The 25,959-nt window shown below is 36.4% G+C and overlaps 1 protein-coding gene across 3 annotated transcripts in view; it reads left to right on the top strand.

The window, feature by feature from the left end:
• Positions 1 to 25,959, top strand: part of FGF14 (fibroblast growth factor 14) — a 685,979-nt gene that overhangs the window by 332,283 nt on the left and 327,737 nt on the right. Inside the window, exon 2 of one of the 3 annotated variants that reach the window (XM_064371776.1) lies at positions 10,285 to 10,342. The exons of the other annotated variants lie outside the window; for them this stretch is intronic. Coding sequence (XP_064227846.1) covers positions 10,327 to 10,342 — 16 coding nt within the window. The 5' untranslated portion in view covers positions 10,285 to 10,326. The remainder of the gene's footprint in view (positions 1 to 10,284; positions 10,343 to 25,959) is intronic. 3 annotated transcript variants of the gene reach the window in all.

Here is a 25,959-nt window from a genome sequence, read left to right as displayed (position 1 = left end):
TTCATAGATAAATTGATTTATAGCACCATTTTCTAAATTTTGTCCTACGGTCATTCATTTCACTGTGTTATAGAACATTAATAATACTCTGTGAATACAAAGCATATACAGTAAGGAAGGTTTGGAAGCACTGATTTCTATACCCTTGGAGATGCATAATCCTCATAATTTTATTATAGATTCAGAAATTCTATAGTGCAACAGCAACAAATACCTTTAAAAGCAAATTTCCCAAATTCTTAGCAGGGAGCATATTTTTATTCGACGCAGATGTTATTATATAAAAACTACCGCTTTGATTAAAATTTAGGAAATGCTGTTGGTTTTAAGCAATACCTTGGTCAAATTTTTGAGTGAAAATTATAACAATTTTGCACAAAAGTAGATAGCTTTCACTTTTTAGCATTGCTGAACACATTTTTTTTCCCCCTTATCATTGAGGTATATTCCGTAATGGTTTGAAAGAGTTCACAACTTAAAGAAAAGACTGGCTATGGAACAGATTGTGTAAGTTGGCATAATATTTTACATTTCTTCTCTTCAGGCATTCTACTCCTTGAATAAATTGGGGAAATTGAAATTTGTTCCAAATGATTCATTTCATTCAAATGTTTATATTCACCTGCTTGTTTATAATAATTTTGAAAATAGTCTCTATGTATTCAGCAATGATGTTATTCTTCATTTTGATATTTTGTTTTTCATTATTTTTTATTGATTAGACTTGCAAAAGGGCTTTTTGGGGTATAGTGTAGAGAATTTTTTAGGTCAGCTTAGTAACTGTTAGTTTCTGTTTTACTAGTCATATTTTTGCTGCTATATTTATTAAATATTTGTTCTTTTTGGTTAGGCTTATTTTATTATTTTTCTTTTTTATTTCAATGCTTCACATAGTATATTTTATTCTTTGATTTTTGGCCTCTTTGTAATTTTATTTTGGGTATTTATTATTAGCTAGTAAGTAGAGTTTTCTATTTTCACTCCATCTGAGTCTCTCTTCCAGTTGGTAGGTGTGTTTAAATTAATTTGCATTCATTGTCACAACTCTATTATTTGGTATTTTATTTATATTTTATGCTTTCTGTAGTTTAATTTTTTATCCATTCTTATATTTTTGCTTCGACTTTTTGTTGTTATTGTTAACTGTTATCCAGTTATCTATTGCTACCTAACAAACTACTACAAACATTGTGGAGTGAAACAATTTTTTTTCATTATATCTCACACTTCTGGGTGTTGACTGGGCTCATCCAGGCCTTCTTGCTTTGGGTATTCATGAGTTTGCAGTCAGTCTGTGGTTGTGGCTAGAGGGTTCTCAGATGCTTCTTCATGTGTCAGAAAAGTCATGGAGGATGTTAAGTGAGCAGCAGTGAAGTTTTCAGCCAGGATGCCTACCTGTGATCTCTCCGTGTGGCCTAGGCCTTTTCACCGCTTAGTGCTTGGTTCCAAGAATAAATGTTTCAAGAGAAGCAGGCAGAACTGGACAGTACTGCCTTCTGTGACCAAGCACTGGAGGCCACATGTATCGGGTCTGCCTCTGTATTCATGAGGCGATCACAAAGACCTTCCAGGTTTTAGAAGAGCATGTGGGCAGGAAAATGTGGTCGTTTTGGGAAATGCCATGATAAGCATTGTTACCAGTGGTTACAAAGATTTGTCGGACAGATACTTAAATATATATCATTATTTGTCTATAAAAGTGAGTAAGCTCCACTATTTTTGTCTTTTTGGAATATTGGAATGGGAGGAGTTTTCCCTTATCCCCCTCGCAGGGCGTGCCATGGGGGTGTGGCTCGTTTCTTCTGTGCCCCACGCTCAAACCTCTAGGAGGAGCATGCGGATGGGCAGGTCGCAGGGCCCTGACCCTACGGCAGCATCTAGAGTTGAGTGTTTACAGCTCCCGAAGCCCCAGTGGGCACGTGTCACTGTGTGCTCTTTCAGTCTTACCGTCCGCAGGGGGCTTGTGTTAATCAGCTCAATTAGACCTCCTGCCTTATCGCAAGGACAGAGGGCTTTCTGTATACTAGCTTCTTGCCCTAGTGAACTGGAAAATCGGGTCACATATGCGCTTGGAGAATGAATACAAGGTTTTATTGAGTGGTGAAAGTGGCTCTCAGCTGGTGTATGTGGAGGCAGAATGGGGATGGAGTGTGAAGGTGGTCTTCCCCTGGAGTCCGGTCCTTCAGCTCCCGGGCCCTCCTCCCATAGCCCTTGGCCGAATTCCCCTCGGTGTCCCCCTTGTTCCAGCTGTTCCATCATCAATGGCCTGCTGGCCTCTGTCTTTGTGTTCTTCTGCCCGTGTGTTCTTCTTGAGGTCTGGCTACTTATGTACCCACTAAGGTCTTGGGTTTTTTAGGCACAGAATGGGGTCGTGGCTTGCCAGAGTGGTCTTGGAAAATGCAACATTTGGGCATGGAAACAGGAGTGCCTGTTCTCACTTAGGTCCATGGGCACAGGCCCGAGGGTGGGGCCCTTGCCAGGGACCCTGCCAGTCTCTACCCAGCACTTCCCTGCCCCTCTCCTGTATCAATATCAAGGATTTTTACCGATTTTAACAATTTTTTCTTTTTAATTTAAGGTGATCAAAACAGCAGTTAAAAAAATTGAGAATAGCTATCAAAAATGTGAAGCAGTAATATTATAACCCTTTAAAACATGTGTTTAGATTTATTTTTCTACAGGTTCAGTATCCCTTATCATAAATGTTTGGGACCAGAAATGTTTAGGATTTTGGATTTTTTTTTTTTGAATATTTGAATTATATTATACTTACCAGTTGAGCATCTCTGATCCACAAATCCAAAATTCAAAATGCTCCAGTCAGTATTTCCTTTGAGCGTGACCTTTGAATGTCATGCTGGCACTCAAAAAGTCGAGAATTTTGGAACATTTTGGATTTCAGCTTTTCCAATTAGGAATGCCGGGCTGTATTTAACTGATTTTTGTACTTGATAACTTAATTTCTTCATCATTTTTATACTGACTCTTAATCTTTTTCTCTTTTCTTTTTTCTTTTCTTTTTTTTTTTTTTTGAGATGGAGTTTCTCATTCTGTTACCCAGGTTGGAGTGCAATGGTACGATCTCAGCTCACTGCAACCTTTGCCTCCTGAGTTCCAGCAATTCTCCTGCCTTAGTCCCATAACTGGGACTACACAACCATGCCTGACTGATTTTTGTATTTTTAGTACAGTCCGGGTTTCACCACATTGGCCAGGCCAGTCTCGAACTCCTGACCTCAGGTGATCCACCCACCTCAGCCTCCCAAAGTGTTAGGATTACTGGCATAAGCCACTGCACCCTACTTTAATCTTTTATTATTCTGGCATTGCTCATTGATTGGATTACTTAGAAGACTTGCATAGTTCCTTCATTTCTAAGTCCTTGTCTATATTTGAGTGCTCTGTGTTGCTTTTTACACAGCCATACTCCAACCTGGCTGTTGAAAAAGGCTGTGAGCTACAGTGTTTTCCTTTCAGAGACACATGCCTTGCCTGCTGGTTGGTGTGGTCAGTCATGGCAAGAGTGAGTCCTCTGTCTTTCAGTGCGATTGGTGCACTCTAAAGGCCGTTGGCTTGCAGGGAGGAAAGAGATGCCATACTTGGTGCTGCTATTGTTCTGAGAACTATTCCCCTGTCTTGATCCAGTTGATTATGTGACAATGGGTCCTTCCACTTGCCTCCTAGACATTCTAGACTTTCAGAGGGCATTTTCTTCTCCAATCTCATTCAAACTGCTCTAGGTCTAGAAGACATTCTTTATTGGTTCTGGTATGTCAAGTAGTCTCATTATTTTCTAGAACATATACAGTCCCCACTCTCAATTTGGGAAAACTGGTTTGTTACTTCATTGGAGATTTCATGAGATGGAGCTATATACTTGTGGCCACATAGTCATCTTGTTTCATAAATCTGGTTTGTTTAGCAATGTGACTATTGTAGAGTAAAAAACAGTTAAGAGGTATAGCAGCTAGAAACAACGTGTGATCCCTCATTGGATCCTGACACAGAAAATAAGCAGTAGGGGAAATTTCAGGGCAAATTTGAGTAAGAATGGTTATTAGATTACATAAAAAAATCATTAAAATGGAGATATGGGCATCCTAACTGAAAATTAAAAACTAGGTATTGCATTATCTTATTTTGAAAAAATGCAATTCCTGTGAATATTTATTGGGGATGACACACTAAAAGGTAATAGTGATGTGGAGAATGTAATTGTTTTATTTTCTACCCTTTATATTAGTCTACTCTCTACAATGCAAATATACAACTTTGTTATTAATAAAATGCCAGTTTCATTTTTTAAAAAAAGAAATTATACACATTATTAAGTTCATGGGCTAAAGTAAAACCCCTTGATGCAATTACTTTTCCTCAAGAGGGAAGAAGGACATAAAGACAAATATTTAATTCTTATCTGATAAAAAATGAGTGGAATTACTGAGAAAATCCAAATAGATGTCTTCTGTGTGGGAGGCTGTTAGATTTTATTTCCATGTTATTCAGTTTCTGTAGGTGTAAAGAAAGTCCTTAGAAAGCCAAGAAATTGTTAATAAAATAGTCCTTTTTTTTCAGTATATGACTAAAATCTCTGCTATGTCAGTAGCCATCACATTCATATAAGCAGGATCCATGTTGTGGTGGCTGTGGCTGTCACAAAGCCTTAGCTTCTCTGTAGCAGTGTTTAATTATAGAGGCTCATGTCCTTTGTTACAAGTGCTAATGAAAAGAAGAAAAGCTTCACAGATTTCAGGTCCATCTGCTTTGAACATGTTCTTTGCAAATTACATGTTCTGAGCCGGTGGTTGAGACACAACAATAATAAGGTAATGTGATTATCAGTGGAGAAATTTCACAGGCTTCCACAAATTAACCCCAAAATATGCTTAGTGATGGAGGGAGGTGATCCCAACATTCAGCATTTGGAGAAACTAAGAACTTCAGTAATTAACCCAAGGTCTAAAATATTCTGTTAATTGAATAGGTAATAAACTCCTTAGAGTGGCTAAATGTATTCAATCACTTTATCTATCTATCTACCTACCTACCTATCTACCTACCATCTATTCATTTATTCAAGAAATATTTTTCAGTAGAACTGAATTATGCATTAAGAAATTACTGTCAACAAAAAAAAATTCATGGCCACAAATAATTATAATGCATTATTCATGCCATAAATAGCTATTTACTCAACAAATATTTATTACATGCCCCCTGTGTTTCAAATATTGTACTGGTCACTGAGAATACACTGTTAAAAATATATATATGGTCTTTGTTCTCAAACCAACTATATTCTTGTTAGGGAAGATAGACTTTATTAATTTCATAAGAAAGTATTATTAATGGCAGAATTACTCCATCCAATAGTGGGGCCTGAGGTAGGACTGCAAATGTAGACCACAAGCCATACACATAAAGAGCTAAAGTTATCAATCAAACTCACCAACTGTTGACTGAAATGTGTTCTTTCCTATCCTCACAAATTTTTTTTTGTCATAAAAACTTTTAAAATCTTCATTAAACTATAAGATTTTTATGACTAAAAGTCAGCAAAGTACTAAAGGTGACTGAATTTAGTCATTGCTTATTTTTTCATATTCTGTTAATAAGTCAGTAATCTTCTGTTCATAATATAAAAAAATTCACTTTATAAGCATTATATTGTTATTCCTTTGAATTTATTTTTCCTGCTTTCATTTTAGCAAAATCACTAATTCAGCTACTATAATAAAAATGGTCACACAAATCATATTTATTTGGCAGCAATGATATAAAGAATTCAAAAATAAAATGTAATTGTTTTCAAATTGTATAAAATTTAAGTGTCATAAAAATGTCAAAGCAAATTTTAAAAGTTGAAAAACTAAAATTATTTATATAATATTCTAAGTCATTACTTTTCTAAAATTCAAAATTGCCTATTACAATAAAAGGGAAAGTACTAGTTGTAATACATTTCTACTGAAATTATTTTAAGATTTCCATTATATTTTATATGAGTATAAAAAATTCATTTTAGTTTTATATTTATATCAGTATTCTATTTTACATATTTATTAATAATACAATTCTGATATTCAATGTTGAATCACTGTAGGATCCTGCTTCTCATGTTCTATCTAGACCTATTCATATTTAAATTTAAGACTAAAATACATTTTTTAATACTACAAAATGTTTCTTAGCTGTCAAATGCAACTATTTCATGTAATTTGCTGCATTGTGAGTATTTATGGAACCACAAATGAGAACATGAAAAGAAGTAGGAAAATGGGCACTTTGCACTTTCGAGAAATTATGTTTTATTATGTAAGTGTCTACTGCATCCATATTCTCTGAGAGGAAGGATTTGACAAGTTAATTAATGGATCTTTTTTATACCAAAAACACAGAAGTGTTAATCTCTGCTGTTGGTAGTGGCACGAACTGAAAACCTTTGCACCAATTGGACAAAATGTAGCCCTTGTTTTGAAAACAAAGGTAAACAGTTGTTGAAATATGTTTCTTTGGGCCTAAATATAGGTACTCTCAAGGACAGATATTTAGAGTTATAGGCTGTGTCAATGGCTGGCAAATTTTTCTGTCATGGACCAAATACATTTGGCTTTCTGGGCAATTCTATTTGTAACAGATACCCAACTCTGTCATTGTAGTGCAAGAGCAACTATAGACTATATATAAATGAATGAGCACATCTGTGTTTCAATAAAGCTGGTATGGTTTGGCTGTGTCCCCACCCAAATCTCATCCTGAATTGCAGCTCCCATAATTCCCACATGTTGTGGGAGGAATCCAGTGGGAAATAATTGAATCACAGGGGCAGTTATGCTGTTCTCATGATAGTGAATAAGTCTCATGAGATCTGATGGCTTGTTTTTGTTTGTTTGTTTTTTTGAAACAAAGTCTCACTCAGCTGCCCAGGCTGGTGTGCAATGGCATGTTCTCGGCCTTCTGCAACCTTTGCTTCTCAGGTTCAAGAGATTCTCCTGCCTCAGCCTCCTGAGTAGCTGGGATTACAGGCGCACACCACCACGTCCGGCTAATGTTTTTTTGTATTTTTAGTAGAGACGGTTTCACCATGTTGGCCAGGCTGGTCTCGAACTCCTAATCTCAGGTGATCTGCCCACCTCGGCCTCCCAAAGTGCTGGGATTACAGTCATGAGCCACTGTGTCTGGCCTGATCTGATGGTTTTATAAGGGGTTTCCCATTTCGCTTGGCTCTCATTCTATCTTGCCTGTTGTCATCTAAGATGTGCCTTTCACTTTGTGCCATGATTGTGAGGCTTCCCCAGCCACGTGGAACTGTGAGTCCATTAAACCTCTTTCATTATAAATTACTCAATCTCGAGTATGTCTTTATCAGTGGTGTGAAAATGAACTAATACAAAAGCTTTATTTGCAAAAGTAGGCAGCCTGGAACAGGCCCATGGAGCTGTGGTTTGCCACCCCCTGTGTTGTGCTGTGTCCCCAATGAACATTGAATTCTAAGTGGCAGAAGTACCCATGTCTCCTTTAATAAATGTATTGTGGGTGTAGTATTGGTAGGCGGAAGTTTGGGGTACAGGACTGAGGCCCGACTGCCTAGTTCTAAAGAATGATCTGTTAATAGAACAAGGTAAAGGGTTTAGATTTTATTCCAAATAGAATAATAAGTCTTTGAATGGTGTTCAACAGGAATAGCATAAAATCTTACTTATGTTCTAAAAATATCCCACTGACTTCTGTTTGGAGAACAAACAAAGTACTATGAAAGCACAAGAAAAAGACAGAGATTAACCCCTCTAGAGGAAAGCAATAAACGTTTCACAGGGCAGATGAAATTTGATCTGAGTCATAAAGGTTAAGTCGAATTTTGCCAGACAGTAAGGCAAGGAAAGGCATGTCAGGCACAGGGAATAGTGTGTGCATAAGCAGACAATTGTAAGAGCCTCAGCATATATTGAAGATGATTTAAAAATTCAAATTGACTGGAAAAACGTGTATATGAGGCATGTGGCAGGAAATAAGACTGAAAAACTAGGTTGGATTTTTGTTATACTACAAATGGGGCTTTGAACTGTGAGAAACAATTAAGGAACTGGCCAAGTCTTTAAGTGGATATGGTGAGATTTTATTTATAGTTAGAAAACTGGGACTGGAGGGTGGATAAAGGACTGGAATGTGAGACATGGATGGATACATGAATGTGCAGTAATTCTAAAAGATGGATGATGAAAATCAGAAATGAAGACATGGCTGCATGGCTGTGGAAACAGAAAGTGAGGGTGATAGTTTCAGGGGATACTTTGGCAATAACACTTACGAGATTTGGTGAATGGTTCCATACTGGGAATGACTAAAAGGAGGGATGACTCTGATAACTACCTAGAAAATGTAGAAGCAACAACATCTTGCTCTGTGGTGGAGGAGAGGTAGAAAAGGAGAGAAGCATAATGACTTGTGTTTTGGACACTGTAAGTTTAATTTGAGTTTAGACATCCAGAGGCAATGTATAGTAGAAAGTTGAAAATAAAGGATATGGAAATACTTGGGGAATACCTGAGAAAACCCAAGGAAAGACTGAAGACCTGACGGTGTAACTAAAATAAACATTAACCAATGGAGGACAGACTGAGAAGAGGTTAAAAAAATGGACACTTTCTAATCCTGATTGTAATTCTGTGGCTAAGTATGCTTCATTCATTATAGAGGAATAGCTAAGTATGCTTCATTCATCTTATAGAGGAAGTGGCCAAACAGGTATAGGAGGATCTTCCTGACATTACAAAATAGCTTTAGTTAAGTGTAATTTGAATGTATAGTCTAAACATTGTGTCCACTGTAAAAGAGGAGATAAAATTCTAGGAAAGACCTCCTCTAAATATATTGATTTTTTTAAAAGTGCTGCTTATGATAGATTATGCCACATCAAAAAGTGTGAGAAAAATTTAATCAAGATTGTGGTTAACTATTATTTCTCAAACTGTAATATTATTCTTTACGTTATATTTTTAAACAGTAACTCAGTATTCTTTCATATCAGTGACTACAGCTTGGTTTTCCCTGCCTCAAATTTAGCCCATTCTGGCTTGCATTGTTCCTAAGGATGCTGAAAAATCTGTAAGTAAATGTCCATAGCAATGGTGACATATATCAACATATATCAACCATAAAATAAATATTGCTCACCTGCCTGTGATATAAAGAAATTTGAGAAGCAAAATCTCCTTCACTAATTGATTTAAAACAAGTTGAATGAGTGCTATGTGCCAGGAACTGTGTTAAATGTGAGAGATAAAATGGTGAAACCCTTTATCAGAATTTGCAGTCCAGTAAAAGCAAAAGAAATGGAACACAAATAAAGTAGAATTTAAGATCTATTTACTTTTTATGTAGTGATATAATCATTTCAAAATCCCAACTCTGCAAAGTACAAGTTCTAAGCCATTATATATGTCTGTTAATTTCTTTGGTTTTTCCTCTGGGAAATTGACATAATTTAGTCTACCCCAGAGCTTGTGTGAGACTTAAACATTTATAAAACACTAAGTAAATAATTAACATTTAGAAAGCTTTCTTATTTTCTTGATGTAGGCATTTGTTGCTATATATTTCCCTCTTAGAACTGCTTTTGCTATGCTCCATGCATTTTCGTAGGTTGTGTTTACATTTTTGTTTTTCTCAAGACATTTTTAAATTTTACTTTTAGTTTATTCTTTAATCCATTGGTTGTTTGGGAGCATGTTGTTTAATTTCCATGTGTTCGTGAATTTTCTGAATATTCTTTTGTTATTCATTTCTGGTTTCACAGTATAATGGTCAGAAAAGATAATTTGATATCATTTTTCTTAGATTTGTGAAGGCTTGCTTTGTGAACTAACACATAATCTATCCTGGAAGATGTTCCATGTGTAGTTGAGAAGGATGTGTATTCTACTGTGGTTGAATGAAATGTTCTGTGTATATCTGTTAGGTCCATTTGGTCTAACGTGTAGTTTAAGTTTGATGTTTTCTTACTGATTTTCTGTCTTGATGGTTTCTTATTGCTGAATGTGGGGTACTGAAGTTTCCTACTATTATTATATTGCAGCCTTTCTCTCCCTTCTGTTGATATTTGCTTTTTATATTTAGATGCTCGAATGTTGGGTATATATATACTTACAGTTGTTATATTCTCTTGATGAATTTACCTCTTTTTCATTATATAATGATCTTCTTTGTCTTTTTTAGTACAGTTTTCAACTTAAAAGTCTATTTTATCTAAGACAATTATAGCTACCCCTTCTCTCTTTTGTTTAGATTTGCAAGGAGTCTCTTTATCCATCCCTTCACTTTCAGTCCATGTACGTCCTTAAAGGTGAAGTGAGTTTCTTGTATGCAGCATATTGTTGCATCGTGTTCTGTTTTGTTTTCCTTATTCCTTCAGCCACTCTATGTCTTTTGATTGGATAATTTAATTTCTGAATATTTAAGGTCATTATTGATATGTAAATACTTACTGCTGCTATTTTTTCAATTGTCTTCTCATTGTTTTATAGATCTTTGTTCCTTTCCTGCTGTCTTCCCTTGTGATTAGGTGATATTCTCTGATGTTTTGCTAAGATTCCTTGCCGTTTATCTTTCATGCATCTATTATTGGTTTTTGCTTTGTGATTAACATAAGGCTTACATAAAACATTTCATAACAATCTAATTTAAGCTGATAACAACTTCACTTTTATCAAATAAAATAACTTCACACTTCTACTCCACTTCTTGCCCCACATGTTACATTTTTGATGTCATAATTTACATTTTTTATGTTGTACATCAGTTAGAATGTTACTGTAGCTCTTGCTATTTTTAAGAGTTGTCTTTTAGTCATTATACTAAAGACATAAGTGATGTACACACCACTATTACAGTATTAGGGTACTCCAAGTTAACTGTGTACTTACTTGTATTTATGAGTTCTGTACTTTCACATGTTTTCATGTTACTCATTAGCAGCTTTTTCTTTCAGCTTGAGAAACTCCCTTTACTATTTCTTGTAAAATAGGTCTGCTGATTATGAACTTCCCCAACTTTTGTTTGTCTGAAGAAGTCTGTATCTCTTCATTACTAAAAGACATATTTACTGGATACAGTATTCTTAGCTGATAGTTTTTTTTTTCTTCAGAACTTCAAATCTATTATTTCACTTTCTCCTGGCCTATAAGGTTTCTGATGAAAAATTCACTGCTGCCTTATTGAAATTCCCTAATATATGATTTGCTTTTTTTCTCGTTACTTTTATATACTCTCTGTTTTTGATTCTTGAAAAATAAATTACAGTATGTCTTGGTATAGTCTGGTTTAGAGTGAATCTGTTGACCTTCTTGTACCTGGATATTTATTTTTTTTTCCTGGATTTGGAAAGTTTTCTCCTTTTTTTTAAAAAAATAAACTTTATAGCTCCTTATCACTCTCTTCTCTTTTCTTAACTCCCAGGCCTGAAATATTTTCTCTATTGATGTTGTCCCATGCATCCTATAAGCTTCCTTTATTCCTTTTCATTGTTTTTCTTTTCTGACTATATATTTTCAAATAACCTGTCTTTGAGTCTACAGATATTTTCTTCTGCTTGATAAATTTTTCTGTTGATTCCCTCTATTTCATTTTAATTTCATTAATTGTATTTTTCAGCTCCAGAATTGGTTTAATTTTTTAAATAATTTTAATTGGTTAAACTTTTTGTGTTGGTAATTTATTGTTTTCTTGATTAACTGAATTTTTTCTCTATTTTCTTGAAGTTCATTGAGCTTTCTGAAAACAATTATTTTGAATTTTTATCAAGCATTTAATGTATCTCCATTTCTTTCTTTCAGCTACTGAGAGATTATTGTGTTCTTTTGGTGGTGTTACGTCTCTGGTTTTACAAGCTTTTTGTTGACATTGATGTCTATGTATTTGGTGGAGTATTCACCTCTTTCAGACTCTATTGGCTACGCTTGCTGTGAAAAGATCTTCCTTTATGGGAGAGAGAGGATGAGAGGATGCTTGCTGATTGGAGTGCAGTAGCTGTGGTACCACTAAGGGTGCCACTGTAGTGTCTTTGTAGCACTATCAGCTAAGGTCAGAGTTGTCAAAGATTGCAGGGATCCTGGGCAGCCAACACTGTGCTGTCCTTAGTGGTAGTGAGCACTGGTAGGGTATTCATTGGTGATGGCTGACAAAGTCCTCCTGACCCCTTTTCTCACAGTGCAGAAGTTATGGTTCAGCAGGTGTTTTGGGGCACTAGGTCTGGCTTGTGGATTCACTTGAAGTGGCAATGGCACCTGTGTCTGATGTGTGGTGCCTGTGTATCTGAGGCCTGAAGCGCAGGCATGCACAGAGTTTCTAGGGCTCTGGGATCCAGGGAAGTAATGGCAATGATGCTCAGGGTACAGACAACCCCCACTGCCATGCTGGTAACATAGTGTGAGGCATAAATACTTGTCGAGCAGCAAAGAGATCCAGAAATGAGATTACAGATGGGTATAGAGTTAAAGGTTGGGGTGGGGCCTAGCTGTCTATGGCAGCTGAGCCAGTGCCTGGAACATGGGCACGTGGAGTGAGATGTTTCACACTGTGGGCCCCAGAGCTAAGTCTTCACTCCATGTGCCTGAGACATGAGTGGGCTTAATGCAGCCACCAAACCTGGGCCTGTTATGGGGTGGGCACTTGCATATTGACCACACTCTGAGTGGTAGCTAATTTCCTGAAGCAACTTAATATGGCTGTGCAGCCATGCCCCTCTCCAGGGTTCCACAGCAAGAATGGCTGTTGGTTAGCTCGCTGGCAAGATATGCCAGTGTCCTCTGCAGATTAGACCACTGGCTGATATTGATAGTGTCCACCTTTCTTCTTTGCTCCTAGCAGTCTCCTGGTGTCTCAGATATGCTGATCTCACCAGTGATCCTTTCTGTTTCAATATTCTCTGGTTGGTACTTTTTTCTCTCCATTGTATTGCTGCCAATTTTTTTCATGATCCCCTTGAGCCTCCTCTGGCTTTATCTAATTTGTGAATAGCTATCTACACTTTTTCTTTTTTTTGTGTGTGGGATGAACGCTCGTCTCTTACTCTACCCTGTTTGTGACATTTTCTTGGTGACATCTTGGTGACTTGGTATAGTCCACCATCTACACTGAGTCTTAAGGAATATAAGATTTGTTAATTAGTTTTATTTCTCAATCCTCATGAGTAGACAGAACATCAATTTATTTCTAAGAAATATGTGGGAGTTTTAAAAGCTATCCATTGTTGAATGTTTACAGGGTACTAGGTGTTGAATGTTTGTAGTTGCTACAAGTTCTAAAATGATCTTTAAAAGTCAGTAGTTACGGTGATGGAAAATATGATGACCATAAAATGTGACTCTGAAACTATATAGGTTTGTTCCTTTGCTTATAAGAGCTTCCCCAACCCCTAAGGTGGTTTTATGTATAATATAAAGTTTTAGTTTAAGAGTTTATTAATCTATTTATACTGTTTCCTGATGCAGATAGAGAGATAAGTACATCCTAGAAATTTCTCATTTATTTTCCTCTTAACACATTTGAATCATTCAGCCATGAAAGAAAATAAACTACCTTGGACTTTGCCTTGTTCTTTCCATGTATTTTTATAGCTTTTAGAACTAAGAAATGGAACACCAAGGCTCAGCAGCATGTTTTTGAAACACCCTCAGTGCATTAGTTTGCTAGGAGGGCTATCATAACAAAGTGCCCCTAACTGGCTGGCTTAAGCAGTTGTTTCACAGTTGTGGAGGCCAGAAGTCTGAGATCTAGGTAGGAGAGGAGTTGGTACCTTTCAATCATATAAAATAGAATATGTTCTATGCCTCTCCCTTAGATTCTGGTTGTTTGCTGTCAATCTTTTTTGTTCCTTGGATTGTGGACAGCTCTCCCCAGTCTCTTCCGTCATGTTCACATGACATTGTGTGTGTGTAAATTTCCTTTTTTTGTGTGAGGATTCCAGTCATATTGCATAGGGGCATATTCTCCTCCAGTATGAGCTCATCTTAATTTAACATATTATATCTGTAATAATCTTTATTTCCAAATAAGGTCACATTCTAAGGTACTGGTGGTTAGAACCTTAATATATGAATGAGGAGAGTAAAATGCAAACCTTAGCACTCAAACAAGCAATGTTTACTGAATAATGATTTTGACTTTTGGAAATCCAATTCTGTCTCCTAATTTTTTGTTGTTTTGACATGAACACATTATTAGAAGACTCAAAATTAGTAATTCCATTCAAAACAAAAAGAAGGATTTCACAGTGACAGTGAGGCCCATTGATACTGGGTGCTCAGACCTGGAATATTGATTTTAAAGTCAATAAAAATTAGATTTTCAGATTTATTTTTGTTGAGAAAGAGCACATTTATTGATTGGTTAAAACTTGGAATGTAGAGGCAAAAGAAAGGGCATCAAATTGCGCAAATCAAAGTTTGTGTCTTTTAAAATTATATATGGCATATAATGATTTTCTGGCATGTTCAAAATTAATGTCCTTTCATATTTATATTGATTGTATTTTGCCTCTAAAACTTTTCTTTAAAATTGTTGATTGGAATTTCTTTGACTATTTGAATTTTTACGTTGTTTTCTCAGGATACATACATCTCAGTTTTTTATTTTGTATCATAATTTTTGCCCTTTCTTGGAATCTAACTTTTTCTCCCATTTTCAGCTGAAGTACAGCAATATCAAAGACTGCTGTTTTAGGAAGATAAGTTACTCAGATTTAAATAATTAATGTGAAAGTATCTGAGGAATTAGAGTTGGAATCGAGAGTAATGAATAGGAGAATCCTCTTTTTCTCCATAGCTGGAGAAGCAAAGGCTAAATAATATAAGGAATGTGCCTGAGTGAAGACAGCCTTAGTTCTGGAATTTGGCTGAAACTCTGTGTACTATAAGTTTCCAAAGGCCAATGCCACTCTTCCCCTGGAATTGTCTTCCCATTGAGTTATTTCGAATAGAGTGAGCCTGCCCCTTCTCACACAGATGCAGCATCATTGTTCCAGCAGGTAACACCTACATGGTGCCAAGCATTGACCAGGTAGAATGAGGAGTGGAAAGTTAATTCCGGATTTGGAATTGGAAGACTTTCACATCTGTCATACACGACAGCAGGCAAGTCACTGAACTTCTAAGCCTTAAGTACTCCAACTCTAAGCCGGAAATTATAATTTATCTCCCAATGTTGTCGGCGTAAAATATGGAAACTAAAGTGAAAGATGTAACAAAAAATGAGAGTTACCATATACTAACCACAGGATATCAGGTACTCTACAAACTGTTTTTCATGTGTCCATTATCCCATTCGATTTTCACAGCAACCATGCAGTACAAGTATTTATTATTCCCTCACACCCTCTTTTTTAGAAGAAAAAAGTAAGACTGAGTACTTTTCTTAAGAGCACAACAGCTTTTGAGCAGCAGAGCAAGGCTATGACCTAAGAGCCATGCTGTTTCCTTGTCTACCACATTAAACAGCTTGAACTGGACCATTCAGCCAAAAAAACCCAGTCATAGAGGCCTAGAGCAAGTCACTTAATGGAATACAAACTCTCTTGATCTCTTCAGAGTAAACTTCAGTTAAAAAATGAAAACTTCGTACCAGTGGCTGCTTTTTATTTATTTTTTAACAGCTAAGATAATAAACCAGGCTTAAGAAAGTCTCCTCCTAAAGGAACTGGCACCATACCAACTAAAAGGGTCCATCCTCTTTTCTCATAAAAATATACTTTTTACTTCTAAATATAAGGCAGGAAAAGCAAGGATTTAAATTTCTTTTTTAATGTTGAGAAAAACTACTTGTAAAGATGATGTTTAAAACATTTCAATCCTTATTTTGTGCCGAACAGGCCAGTAATTAAAAAAAAGTATAGCTATGTCTCTCTCAAGAGCAGAGATGATTACAATAACAATCTTTTAGGTTTGCATTATCATCCTAATTATTCTTAAAATAAACCCAAATTTTGAAACTGCCAAGATGTATGTATGTGTGTGTCAGGGGAGGGTAGGAAGGGGATAAAATGGCTAATTTTTTATATAAAGCAAAAATGACCTTTTTGGGTGACATTTCCTGCTGTCCATATGTATTTTACTTCTCATTTAAATATTTTATTCTCTTCTTATTTAGGCTACAACCAAGAAAAAATATAGTATTTATTCCTTTTTATGTGTGAATTTTCCATTTGGATATGCTTCTCTAATTTATATCCGAAGTTGTATGATTTTGATTCTCTGAATACTATAAAATAACCCACTCTTAATTTTGTGCTAAAATGTAACACAAACCTGACCCCTCCCCAATACATCCATCTGCTGGTTTGGTGACCAATTAATAATTTTTTCTTAAGTAATTATGACAGCATTGCCCATGAAGAAACATTCATTATAGGGGTAGCAACATTTATTCTAAACTAAATTATCAGTGTAGAAATTTTGCTTCAAATATAGCAGATGAATTTATTTACATTTTTAAAATAATCACTTCCTAATGGTAGAAAAGAATAGGGCTTTTCATCTATCCACCTGCACTTTTCAACAATTTTCTGATGTTGTGATAAAATAATTTCAATAAACCTTTTTAATATATTCCACCTTTTATTGGATATCACAGTCAGTGCTCACAATTTGTTAATTGTGTCATTTGAGGTAGGAACAATGAAAGCAAAATGGTAGTTTAACAAAACAGTGCATAAAATTGTCAAACATTTATGACTAAGACCCCAGATTTAACCCTGGGCATCTATACTCACTTTTCATATTTGCCACAACATCATACTCCTGCTTTTTGTGGTTCCTTATTCAATTCATGTTTCTTTAAAATAGTAATAACATGTGAAAGCTGTTCTCTTAAAGTTCCTTAATTAATGAAGCTCAAAAATATTTTCTGATAATATGCATTAATTTTCCCACATCATTATGCACAAACTTTAACATTAATAATGTTTATTTGTAGGTGCAGTTAACTACAATCGATCTGTGTTTATAATTCTATTGTATTAATATGTGGTTTTCATGTTAATAATTTTAGTGGAATTATCTTCCCAGAAATCAACCTCCTAGGAATTGACTAGAGAGAGGCTTAGGAAAAAGGAGTTAGGGGGTTGGGTAACTGGAGGGTCAGGGTCTCCTGCCCAGGGCAAGAATAAAAGGCATCTCCTTTTTCTTGTGGGAGAAATGGGAGTTAGAGTAGTGGTAAATCTCGATGTTGACAAAAATCCTAAAGAATCCGCCAAGGATTTTTGTCAGTGTCAGGATTTACCACTTCTCTAACCCTCATAAGACCAATCACTTGGTAATTGCTGAGTTATCACAGCAGTTACCAAGTGATTGGTCTTGTGAGAATGCTTGTTCAGCTCTTCTAGCCATTCCTTAACGTGGTTGTCAGAACCTGGGCCCTTCTGCATGATGCCATGTTTAATGCTGTACTGCCTGGTCCTAGTAGCTACCAGACAGACTAACCTATAGATGGCAGAGCCAAGGTTTTCAGGCTGAATTAAGTAAGATGCTTTAATCACACAGATGCTTTGCTTAACTTAAAACTTACAACCAGAATGAATGGAAAAGAGACGTATATATTACACATCTCTAAACTGTATCAGGGGTCAATATGATTACGAACTAGATACACACAATTTGTGCTTCTTCCTTTTCGAGAACCTCTGTGTACAACACATCATGTTCTGCATTCTATTTCCCGTTATTCTGCCACTGCATGATCTTTTAATTTTTTTTCTAACTTGTTAAGAAATTTTCATGATAGAGATCACAGTTGCTGCACAGTAATAAAAAGTATGACTGAGTTGTGCTGATGGTTTCTTTGTATGTTAACTGAGTCATTCTACCACAGCCTTCTGTGTCACTTTATATTTTATCTTCACTCTTTATGAAATTCTAAAAACCTAATATTCATGAAAGAGGTCAAGCATTCCTGTTTCAGGCATCCTGTGAAAATTGAAACTTCTGTTTATATTTACATATATTTAGATCTGTAGTTACATCTTTTTTTTCATCTGCACAGCAGTTTTCTTTTCCATTGTTCCTAAAGGATGTATATTTAGCTGATGTTGTGACATTTTAGGTCTACCTATGTGTGCACACAGATGTTTGATGGGTGTGTCTGAGACAACTCTTGAAACTTCATTCGATAATGTATATTTTAACTACCTAAATTGAATATCAAAATTATTAGGTGAGTAAAATTCAGTTGATACTCTCAGGCTCTAAGGTCAGCTTAACAGACATGGATGAGGAATGTCATGAGGTTATAGACATGTTTTTGCCACTGTTGCTGTTCTGTTCTTGTTTAAGAATGAGGATGAGTATACACCTCTATTTGCCGGCTATGGTAGCAAATCAGAGTACACCAACATTGGCAACATTTCTCCAATAGATCTAGAGTATTTTGCTAGACATATTTCAATATTTCCATTAAACTGTAAATGATTTACATGCATCTGGTCAAATAAAATGCTTGAGATTTTGTGTTGGAAAGTTGTGGGAACTGACGATGCATGCCTTTCTTCTTCTTGAGTGGTGGAGGATAATGATAATGGAAGGTAATTTGAGATTATGTTTCCTCCTGAAAGTGCCTTTTAAAACAATTAGAGTAGCTTTGAGAGATCATGGGTTTGGAAATAACTGAAATGATGATCACTTTAAGGCAGTTTTTAAACTGTGTTTAACTCAATGCTTCAGAGTATCTCCACGCCACCTGAAACTTATAGAAAATTTTGTCCACTTTTTTTTTTAAAGAAAGAGGAGCCTTTGCTTTTATTCCTTTCTCAAGAGGTCAATGATCTGGCAAACAATTGCCCTTAGGATGCCCATTAGGATGAACATGTAGCACAAGATTTTATGGATTACTACTAATTTATTTACACAGGTTCTTCCAAAAATTCATTTCATAAAAGCAGTTTTTTATCATTGCAATCATCTTTTGCAGTTTGGGAGATAAGCAATAGGAAAGGGATCAGTTATCTTTTAGGGGCAATTACTAGTTAGGACAGCATCTGCCAGGAGGAAGAGAGTACCTGTGTGAGTCTGATTCATTTGGAAAGTGCCTTGGTTGCAGTTCCCTATGAAGTCACAGGGGAGGTCAGTTGCTGGTCAGCTGGCCAACTTGGTTGTGACCCCAGGTGAGATGAAGTGGAGAAAAGCACAATTGTTCCAGCTATATTTTCTGTGCAAATAGATTTCAAGACAAATTAACATGGCTGGCCAGAGCCACTTCACTTTGGACGTCGGCATTCACGTCCCAATGTCATTTCTGTGCAGTTCCACTCATAGCATCCCAGAATTAAAGCTCAACAGAACTTGAGCTCTGTAATTTCAGAGATCCTTCTGATTGCTGCGCTTGTACAAGAAGAGTAGGTAGGACATGGTAGCCACACTGATAGTCCACATCCAAGCCAGTTAAGCTGGCTTTTGGGCTGGAGATGCTCTAAAGTGAGACCCAGAGAGGTTAAATGGCTTGCCCAAGATCAACAAGCTAAACAGTGGAACCATAGGAAGGAAAGGCCAGATTTCCTAGTCCCTAATATAGTTTCATGTTTCTCATACGGCCCACTGTTCCGGTCAGGTATTTGCTTTTACCCTGTTTTGCACTTTACTGGCCTTATTTGAGAAGGTTTTCCATTTTTTCCATTTTTCTTTTTAATTTCTCCCTGAAACCTGCTTTTAGAATTTTAAGGCCTTCCTTTTCACCCCCAGTTTGATCTCTCTAGGTGAAAAACGTTCCACTTTCATCCACTGTCAAGTACTCGCTCCTCTAAAAAAAACACAAATTGTTCAGAGGTTTAGCCTCAGTGATTTGCAAAGTCTCTGGCATAGAGTAAACATCGGATGAAGCCTATTGTTTGACAGTTATTAAACAATTGTGATTTAATGCATCAAGTTTCCAATTGGAAGAATAAATCATCTGAGCAGTTAGTGGCTTAAAGTGCAATTGAGGAAAGTCCCAAAAAAACAAAAACCACTAAAATATGAAGGTGACCTTGGGTGCTTCATTCTACTTATCTGGATTGTGTTGTTTAATAAAGAAAGAAGTCAGTAGCAACACTAGTTTCCTGCAAGGTTGTTGTAAGGATTATATGCTCATGAATGGACATGACAGATTAAAAGAGCAATATAAGACATTAATTATTTCTTTTTTAATATCAGCACTAATTCTATTTGCTAGAATGCAAAGATAAATATGGTCCAGACCTTGTCATTCATAAGCTCATGTTTTTCTCTTTATCCATTTGACTGTCTGGTAAATTTGCATTCTTTAGTCCAATGATTCTCTTGGCACAAATGTCTGAGATATTTTTGTCTTCACTGCTGGAGGTTTGCTACTGACACTCAATGGTATTGCACATTCTACAATACGCAAAGCCCCTGCAACAAAGAATTGTCCAACCCCAAATATCAATAGTTTTGAGAGTGAAACACGCTGCTTTTTGAATAAAATTGTCTGTAGTATCTTGACTCACTAAAAACATTAGTTCTATGTTTTCTGTATTCTCCTAAGAATATACACAGACATGTATTGGCACATCATTAATATTAGAGAGATTATGTTCCATTTAACTGCAAATCCACAAGGGCAGGGAGTTTGCCTTTTTTACCTTTGTGTTTACATGATATTCACACATATTGGACACATAATTCATTTGTTTATTCATTCATTCTAGACATTTTTGGTTTTGAGTGTCTGCTATATGCCAGGCCCTGTTCTAGATTCTGAGGATATATTACTGAATAAAAATGACATGATGGAAATTACATTCCAACAGGTGGATGTACTTATTATGAAGGGTGCCTCTTAGAGTTAATATTAGATACAAGAATAGCCAAGGTCACAGAGGAATAATGATTATGACAGTCTAAATTCACTGAGCTAGACTGTAGTGACTCAGAAGTGAGAAACAGCTGAGTAGATTGTACTAATTTGTTGATGGTGATATGAATTTGTGTGTATCTCACAAGTTAATGTCATATATGAAAGTACCTGTTTTACTAAGTGACACCATATTTGTATAAGCATTTCTTGTCAGCTGTCATGCAGATGCAGACTACCTCATCACCATCCTTTATGCCACATAGGAGTTTCTATCATGTTCTAGGTAGTAGGTGAACCAGATGTGAAAATTGATTCTGACTTTTAGAAAAGAATTTAGGCATAAGGAAATAACTAAGGAAGAAAAACTTACTCTTCTTTATGTTTGTTTGTTACCAAACATATTATGTGTTGAATAGTGAGATGAGTCCTTTAAGTGAAATTTGGCTGGCCTGTCACAGTATTAAGATGTGCATTCTCAAGCAATAGAACTTAGGAGAAATGTGAAGGAAATTAGAAATTTCATTGGGGATGCTGATGGAATGTGAGAAAATCAGGTCCAAAGCCAGGGTCTGCAAGAACTTTCACCTAGAATAGGTAGTTCTCTCACCCCACTCCCTAGGAGACAGTTCTAGAAGAAAACAGGGAAGCATTTCTGGCTTTTGTGAGGTTAAGGACCTTCCGCCTTCCAGATGTCTTTAAAAGTGAGAGACAGTTCTGCACACAGAAGTCATTACTCTGCATACTCTGACTTTCAAAATCCCTGTTCTAGTTCAAGTAAAGGAAACACTTGTTAATAAAATCCGCCCCCTTTTCTCTCTTTTTTTTTTTCTTTCTTTTTTTTTTTAAGTAGAAACACAAAGTAATTTTTGCATGGCTAAACACTGATTTTTTTTTTTTTTCAGGAATATACCTACTGTGTAAATCAAAAGGTCATACTATTTTTGTTGAGAATTTTACTAAAAGTTCATCATTTTGAAAAATCTTATCACCAATAGCAATACAAATAAAACATATATATATTAGCTTGAATTTGTAACTGTCATGGTCATAATGACACTAATTTCACACCAATTACACTCCCATTTTTCCAAAGTTTATTCTATTACAACATATAGTTTACGAGGTATTTGACTATTTGTTATTTATTTTAGGATAGTCAGACTTGATCATTTATATATTGAGATACACATTCTTTCATTTAAAATGATTATGTTTTTCTCGTTCCTTTATATTATAGTTAGGGCATTAAATTGAATTTTTTAAAAATATATGTGAAGTGAAAGTTATATAAATTTTTATTTCAGATTCGCAAATAGGTACAACATACAATATTTGTTTTTAAAAGGAGGGACTGTGGCTGCTAGATTAGAAATCACAGGCTTGAGTGGAGGAGTTCAATTCAGTTTATTTGTTGAGCACCTGCTGGGTATGGTAGGGTGGGTAAGTAAACATTGTCTCTACCTCAACGAGTACATCAATCTGTGGTCAGGTAAGAGAGGTTTTATTTTCGAGAATGAGAAATATCATAGCTAAGACCTCAGTCTTAATGAGGAGCCAAGCACCTCATAGTCTTTACAAAATGAGTCAGAGCATACATTAATCAATAGAGAACCACTGGACCCAACAGAAACAGCAGTCAGGCACTGTGATTTTCCCAGGTCCACCCAAACTGATTACCCAGAAAGATAAAGTAACCAAAATGCATGTTTTTATTTATGTGTTTTGGCCAAGATTTAATAACTTTCAACGCTTTAACACACTGAAGCAGAATTGGGAAATTAACACATTGACAGCCAACAAATACCCATTTAATTTCCCATGTCCAATATATCCTACAAGGAAGTTTTCCCAGTGTTTCACTGTATTTTTATGACATGATTGCAAGGTAGTTTTTATTATCTACAGTTTACAAATGTGTAAGTCAGGGCTCAAAGATACAGAGTGACATAAGATTCTTCATTGCTGTTTCTGTAGCAACTGTCACTGTGAAATGCAAAATTTTCTGAAATTTTTGACGGCATAGCTGTCAATTTGCTGAACATTTAATCAGTACCCTCTATGTAAAAGGTATTGTATACCTGGAGATGTGAGAGAAAAAAAGACAAATATAATTATTTGCTCTGCCTACAACTATTAATATGTGAGCTAATAAGGAAGAAATGCTTGATCATGGGAATTATAGGGCAGAATATAAAAAGCTCAACCGTACAAAGGAAACAACCCACTAGGGAGCAGAGGAGCAAGAGAGACAATTTTAGAGTAATGGGAGAATTTCACAGAGATCACAATTTAAAAGATGCTTGAAGAATGGATAGGATTTTTGTTGCTGTTGATGATTGAAACAACTCACTGGTAACATTTTCAGAGAGGCCGGTAGTTTGGTTTGACTTTGGGAGGCCTGGAATGTGATGCATGCTGAAGGAGGAATCTTTTTTGTTTTTTTTTTAAACCTGTAAACACAAAGTAAGTATTTGCTTTGTGTCTCAGTGGCAGCTTTTAGGTTGCAGAGTAATGAGCCTTGAAGCAGAATTACAGGAAGAAAACTCTAGAGTTTATGCAGAGGATGGATTTCTCTGACTGGGGAAGCCACTCAAAGGATTAAAGCCCCCAAAGTATCACATCCTCTTTTCAGAGAATTACATCCCTAAAGAGAGATATTGAAGTCCTTGCCTCTGTTACCCACTAATGATGTGACCTATGTGGAAATTGAGTCTCAACAGATGTAATCAAGTTAAGATGAAATCATTAAGGTGGGCCATAGTCCAATATGACTGGTGTCTTAATAAGAAGAGGGACATTGGACACAGGCACATCAAGAACAGCACACACTGACAGAGGTAGAGACAGGAGTCCGTCCCATAGGAGCCAAGGAACACCAGGACGGCCATCAGCCTCTGAAGTTGGGAGAGGGGTGTGGGATGGATTCTCAGAGGCTGCAGGACCAACCTGCCGACACCTTGATTTTGGCTTCTACCCCACAGAACTATGAGACAGTGAATGCTGTTCTGAGTCACGTGGTCTGTGGTACTTCCTTACAGGAGCCCCAGGAGACCCACTCGAAAGCTATGGGCTTTTTCTCCTCCTAGGATGAGATGGCACTCCACAAACTCAATTATTTTCTGTCTGGTGAAAGGAAAAGAAAGTTATCTTGAAAGAGGAGAATGAGTGGGAAAATATGAGTAACTAGGAAAGCTTCTCTTTAATTACTGACAGCAACATAAGTGAAGTGAAGATATCATAATGTGTGAGTGAGAGATGGACTTTAAATCTGAATTGAATTCAAATTCCAACTCCCCTGTTGTACCCACTGTGGGACCTGGCTGTGTCATTTACCTGAGTCTCTTTTTCCCTTTCTGTTACATAATGAAGATAGAACATATCTCAGGTGGCTGCTGTGTGAATTAAAGGAGCTAATCCATGTCATACCAGCACAGCACCTGGTGGTTTAGTACATACTAAGCAATTGGGATCTAGCAGTGCTCATGGGAGCATTTGTACTAGTAGAAATAGTATTTATGGGACAGGAAAGTTTTTCTTAGAAGATTAGGAAAGAGCTACAGGGCCTTGTATGGACCAGAAGATAAACATATGCTTCTGGTTCGTTTGATTGAAAGTGTAAATAAGAGAATGAGCACAATTTTATGCTAGGAATGGCCCGAGACCTCCATCCTTCTCTTACTTTCAATCTGTTGCATCAGATTCTCCCTCTAGCCCTGGAAGGGCAGATGATGAGCTCTCTCTCCCTGGTTTCTATGAATCTCTTCTGCAGAGTTCTAGGCTAGACTTATTTTCTATGTGAGCTTCTTTTTTTTGTTTTTCTTTTACTGTAAGTTTCGGGATACATGTGCATAATGTGCAGGTTTGTTACATGGGTATACACGTGCTATGGTGGTTTTCTGCACCTATCAACACATCATCTAGGTTTTAAGCCCCTGGTGCACTAGGTATTGGTCCTAATGCTCTCCCTCCCTGTGCCCGCCACCCCCTCACAGGCCCCAGCGTGTGTTGTTCCCCTCCCTGTGTCCATGTGTTCTCATTGTTCAACTACCACTTAAGAGCGACAACGTGCAGTGTTTGGTTTTCTGTTCCTGTGTGTTAGTTTGCTGAGAAACATGGCTTGCAGCTTCATCTATGACCCTGCAAAGGATATGATCTAAAATTTTTTTATGGCTACATAGTATTTCATGATGTATATATGCCACATTTTCTTTATCCAATCTATCATTGATGGGCATTTGGGTTGGTTCCAAGTCTTTGTTATTATAAATAGTGCTATAATAAACATACATAATAAACATATTTATAATTCTTTGAGTATATGCCCAGTAATGAGATTGCTGAGTAAAATGGTATATCTGGTTCTAGATCCTTGAGAAATGTGAGTTTCTTTATTTTTCCTAGTTTGCTCCGACCTATGACTGACTCCTAGTGTCTTAGGAATTCTCAGTCCATTGCCACTCTTTACTGGGGTGCCCATTTCTTCCCAAACGTGCCTTCTTGTCTGGCCTGCTTTGATCTGTGGATGATCCATCCTAGTATTGCATATATAAAAGAATGCTTTTAAAGGAGATTTTGAATACACTTTTTATAATGACCAAGGCCTGTGCATGATTTATGATATTGGATTTGACCTCTCTTCCTTTGCTAAGTCCAGGCACTCAGGAGCCCAGGTCTGAACTCACCTGCCACAGCTTTGTGCACAGAAACCCAAGCAAGCAGAGGCTTGGCTTTAGGCTTTGAATTCCTCTTTATTTGGATGTATTTTTTCAAGTATAGACTGACAGTTTGGGAACAAGTAATGACTTACATGGAGTTTTTTTTTTTTTTTTTGGTTTTTCCCAAAGCTCAAGATAGTTTTGGTAAAACTATTAAATAGTTTTCTGGGCAAAATAACTGTTTTTGATTCTGTCCTTTTGCCCCTGGTGTGAGTCCCCTAACAGGAGGCTGGACTGTAGTTTCCCTTTCTGTAGTTTTAGTTATATGCAATCAATCTCTGTCTAAAAACATTAAATGGAAGATAACAAAAAATAAACAGTTCATAAGTTTTAGATTACATGCTGCTCTGAGTAGGGTGATGATGAACTATCATGCCATCCTGCTTCTTCCATCCCCCTCCATCCCATG

Source organism: Aotus nancymaae, unplaced genomic scaffold (genome assembly GCF_030222135.1).
Source record: "Aotus nancymaae isolate 86718 unplaced genomic scaffold, 86718_ANA_hifiasm-v0.15.2.pri h1tg000161l, whole genome shotgun sequence".
Taxonomy (NCBI): domain Eukaryota; kingdom Metazoa; phylum Chordata; class Mammalia; order Primates; family Aotidae; genus Aotus; species Aotus nancymaae.
This window is presented reverse-complemented; position numbering and strand designations above follow the sequence as displayed.